At 35.2% G+C, this 3,433-nt stretch overlaps 1 protein-coding gene across 5 annotated transcripts in view; it reads left to right on the top strand.

Moving 5' to 3' along the window:
• The first annotated feature begins 2,149 nt into the window (after positions 1-2,149).
• Positions 2,150-3,433, top strand: part of arhgap42 (Rho GTPase activating protein 42) — a 137,394-nt gene continuing 136,110 nt past the window's right edge. For all 5 annotated transcript variants that reach the window (XM_015388531.1, XM_015388530.1, XM_015388529.1 and 2 more), the window contains exon 1: positions 2,150-2,439. In XM_015388531.1, coding sequence (XP_015244017.1) covers positions 2,286-2,439 — 154 coding nt within the window. In that variant the 5' untranslated portion in view covers positions 2,150-2,285. The remainder of the gene's footprint in view (positions 2,440-3,433) is intronic.

Genomic DNA, 3,433 nt, shown 5'->3' with positions numbered 1-3,433 from the left:
GTAAATAGACTATATTTATGTGAAGGTAGATTTGTTTCTTTATCACTCATTGATAAAAACAACTTTTTGGGAATTGAATTATTAAGACACAAATGTCCTACCCATGTATGGTCCAAAAAAGTTGCTTTAAACAAAAAAAGACTGAACTTCCATCACAAAAAAAATGTTCAATTAAATATATTTTTGCATTTAAATACTTTTCTCTAATTGAAAAGTTTTTTTTCCCCCTTGAAGTGAAGTTTTCTTTTATTGAAAATATTTTTTTGACTAAAGCAACCCTTTTTTTGATTGAATGACAAAGAACCAAATCTACCTTCATACATTTATAAATAGAATATTATCATTAACGTATCGGTTTTTGATCTGCAGCAAATCCATGCAATTGACTCCANGGTCTGGAATTTCTAGGGACGCACAGCAGTTTCCCGCCAAAGAGCAAGTGGAGCCAAGTGGTTGTACTGCCGAACCTCTTCAATCAACCTTTCGTCATGGTCATCCATTGTTGTTATTTCTCCTCGGTTTCTAAAAATGGCGCTCCCCGGCACCGAATTGAGAAGGACGACCACACAGACAGCCGGAAAGGCATAACAAGGACCAATCACAGCTGCTTTTTGTCTGCGCATTTCCCCTTGAGGTCTGCGCAGGATTGCAACCGTCCGATGTGTATTGAGGATTTTTTTGAGGTGCGCGACGACGGTTGCAGAACCTCTGCGAACCTCTGTGGTCGCGCACAAAGACAGATTTGGCAGTTGCAGGGGCTATGGGTCGGAAGTATAAATTTGCCTTAAAATGTACAGGGGACCAAATCAGTCTTTTGAAAAAGTGCAGGGGACATGTTCCCTCTGTACCCCCCCAAAATTACCCCCATGATCCAAACTATTGGATAGGCTGTTTTATGGTGATTTTGCTCTGGCAGTTTTGTGCGTCTGAAAGCTGACTTCAGTTGGTGTGTTTCCTTGTACTGGACTTATCTATATTTTTATCCAGGGCTAGGTTAGTAAAATAAAATTTGTAAAATACATTAAACTGAGTTGTTTTTACTTCAACAGTTTTCAGAGTGTATATAGGCACAATTAGAAGAAAAAAAAACAGCAAACTGCATATCTTTTGTATATTTATCATTATAATATTAAGATTCTAGGTCTGGCAGCCGTTTCTACATTATTTTCATCTTTTTTTTTAATTAATAAAAAAATAAATAATTTTCAATTGGAAAAACTGCCCGAAAAACTGGAACAGAATTGAGTGAGGCTCTGTAATCCTACTGCAACATGTCGAAATTAATTTATTTATTCATTTCTATTATTATGATTATTTTATTTTATTTTTTTCTTCTCACAAATTTCTTATTTTTATATATTATTCCTTTTGTTTTTTGTTGTTGTTGATGATTTTTTTTTTTTTACTTGTTTTACATTATTTCCCCTATGTTATTGCAATTCATTGTTAATGCTGGGACTGTTGTTTGGTTGTTATGTCATCTGGACAATTAAAAATCCAATAAGAATATTTAAATATATATATATATATATTTTGTTTATATAATATTAATAGATTATTTTATATTGTTGCAATCGGTTTTATTTTTATTCCAACTATGCTTTTATTAACCTGCGCACAGTGCGTAAATAGACTATATTTATGTGAAGGTAGATTTGTTTCTTTATCACTCATTGATAAAAACAACTTTTTGGGAATTGAATTATTAAGACACAAATGTCCTACCCATGTATGGTCCAAAAAAGTTGCTTTAAACAAAAAAAGACTGAACTTCCATCACAAAAAAAATGTTCAATTAAATATATTTTTGCATTTAAATACTTTTCTCTAATTGAAAAGTTTTTTTTCCCCCTTGAAGTGAAGTTTTCTTTTATTGAAAATATTTTTTTGACTAAAGCAACCCTTTTTTTGATTGAATGACAAAGAACCAAATCTACCTTCATACATTGATACATAGAATATTATCATTAACGTATCGGTTTTTGATCTGCAGCAAATCCATGCAATTGACTCCAGATGTAACCTTAGAGGTGGGTTGATCCAGCTGTGCCTAAATATCTAACTCTAACCAGCAGGAGTCATGCGACCACTATTTCTAAGAAAAAGGTAGCGGTGGAAAAAAAAGCTGAGCGTTTTTAAAGCGGAAGTAGGGAACAAAGTAGGGCAGGAAACCCGCTTTTTAGACAACTCTTAGAAGTTTGCATCCACGTCTGTGCTGCGTGATGTGAAGGGTGGAAAAAGTTTTATTCCAGCAGTTAAAAAGTTTGGCGCAGTTACTGTGGACAATGGGACTACCAGCGCTGGAGTTCAGTGACTCCTTTCTGGATAGCCCAGACTTCAGGGAGCGCCTCAAATACCATGAAATAGAGCTGGAACGGACTAATAAATTCATCAAGGAGCTCATCAAGGACGGGAACATGCTGATCACCGCGCTCAACAGTAAGTCCTGCACTGCATTTCTTCTCCTCTCTTTTTCCTTGAATCCATGAATAAAGGTGTACCTACCTGAGCTGCAGACGCCTTGCAATCAGGGATGCATTCATTACAGTTTACCTAAGCCTCTGAATGGTCCCTCTCTCTTAATAAGTCAGAGAAACACTGAAGCTGCTACCAAAGAGCTTAAATCAACACATCAAGGGAAAATGTATTCATCATGTTCAGAGTGTTTGACACTGTCTGGTATTTTTAGTTGGCAAAATAAACACCAGACTCAGAAGACAGTTATCTTGAGAGATGAATTCATTTACTTTGCATTTCCTTTCAGGCACTGTGCCATGGTCAGACATAGGGATATAGTTAATGCATATTTTACTGCTAATTATGACAATTCTCTCTGCCACCAGTCAGGGAGTGGGAAAGTGTAAAGCTTAATCCTGGCATGGGCTGTCTCTGTTTGTCATGGGTCGTTGTCCTCTTTCTGAGGAAATTCCATCCTCTATTAGACTGGACTTCCTGTTTTGTTTACATATGCAAGTAGGAAACAGAATCTAGTCTCCAAATGACATATAAAGGTCTTTAGAAATATATGCCCTATGAATAGGGAAAACATCTGTGTTTTTTGAAAGTTGGTTGGTTTGTATTTCCCAAAGATCAAACATATATTTATTAATGCTTTCCTATTGTTATGAACACAAAATAACCAAAATACACTGATATCTATATTTATGGGTAGTTGGACATTATTGTATAAAAAAAAAAAGGATGAATAACAGCCGATTTCGAAGCTAACAGCAATATACAGTATAATGATTGATGTATGTTTTCCCTTTCAGCTACATTAGGGAATATCCTCCTTCAAAAGCAGGAATATCACATTTAGACATTTGTCCCACATATTGCCAAAGTTTATGTATTGAAATTAATAGTGGGGACTGTCCCCACCAGGCCAAAGTACTGTATATCTATATATATCTATATATATATATATCTATAT

This window comes from Cyprinodon variegatus, unplaced genomic scaffold (genome assembly GCF_000732505.1).
Source record: "Cyprinodon variegatus isolate N-32 unplaced genomic scaffold, C_variegatus-1.0 Scaffold427, whole genome shotgun sequence".
NCBI classification, from domain to species: Eukaryota; Metazoa; Chordata; class Actinopteri; order Cyprinodontiformes; family Cyprinodontidae; genus Cyprinodon; species Cyprinodon variegatus.
This window is presented reverse-complemented; position numbering and strand designations above follow the sequence as displayed.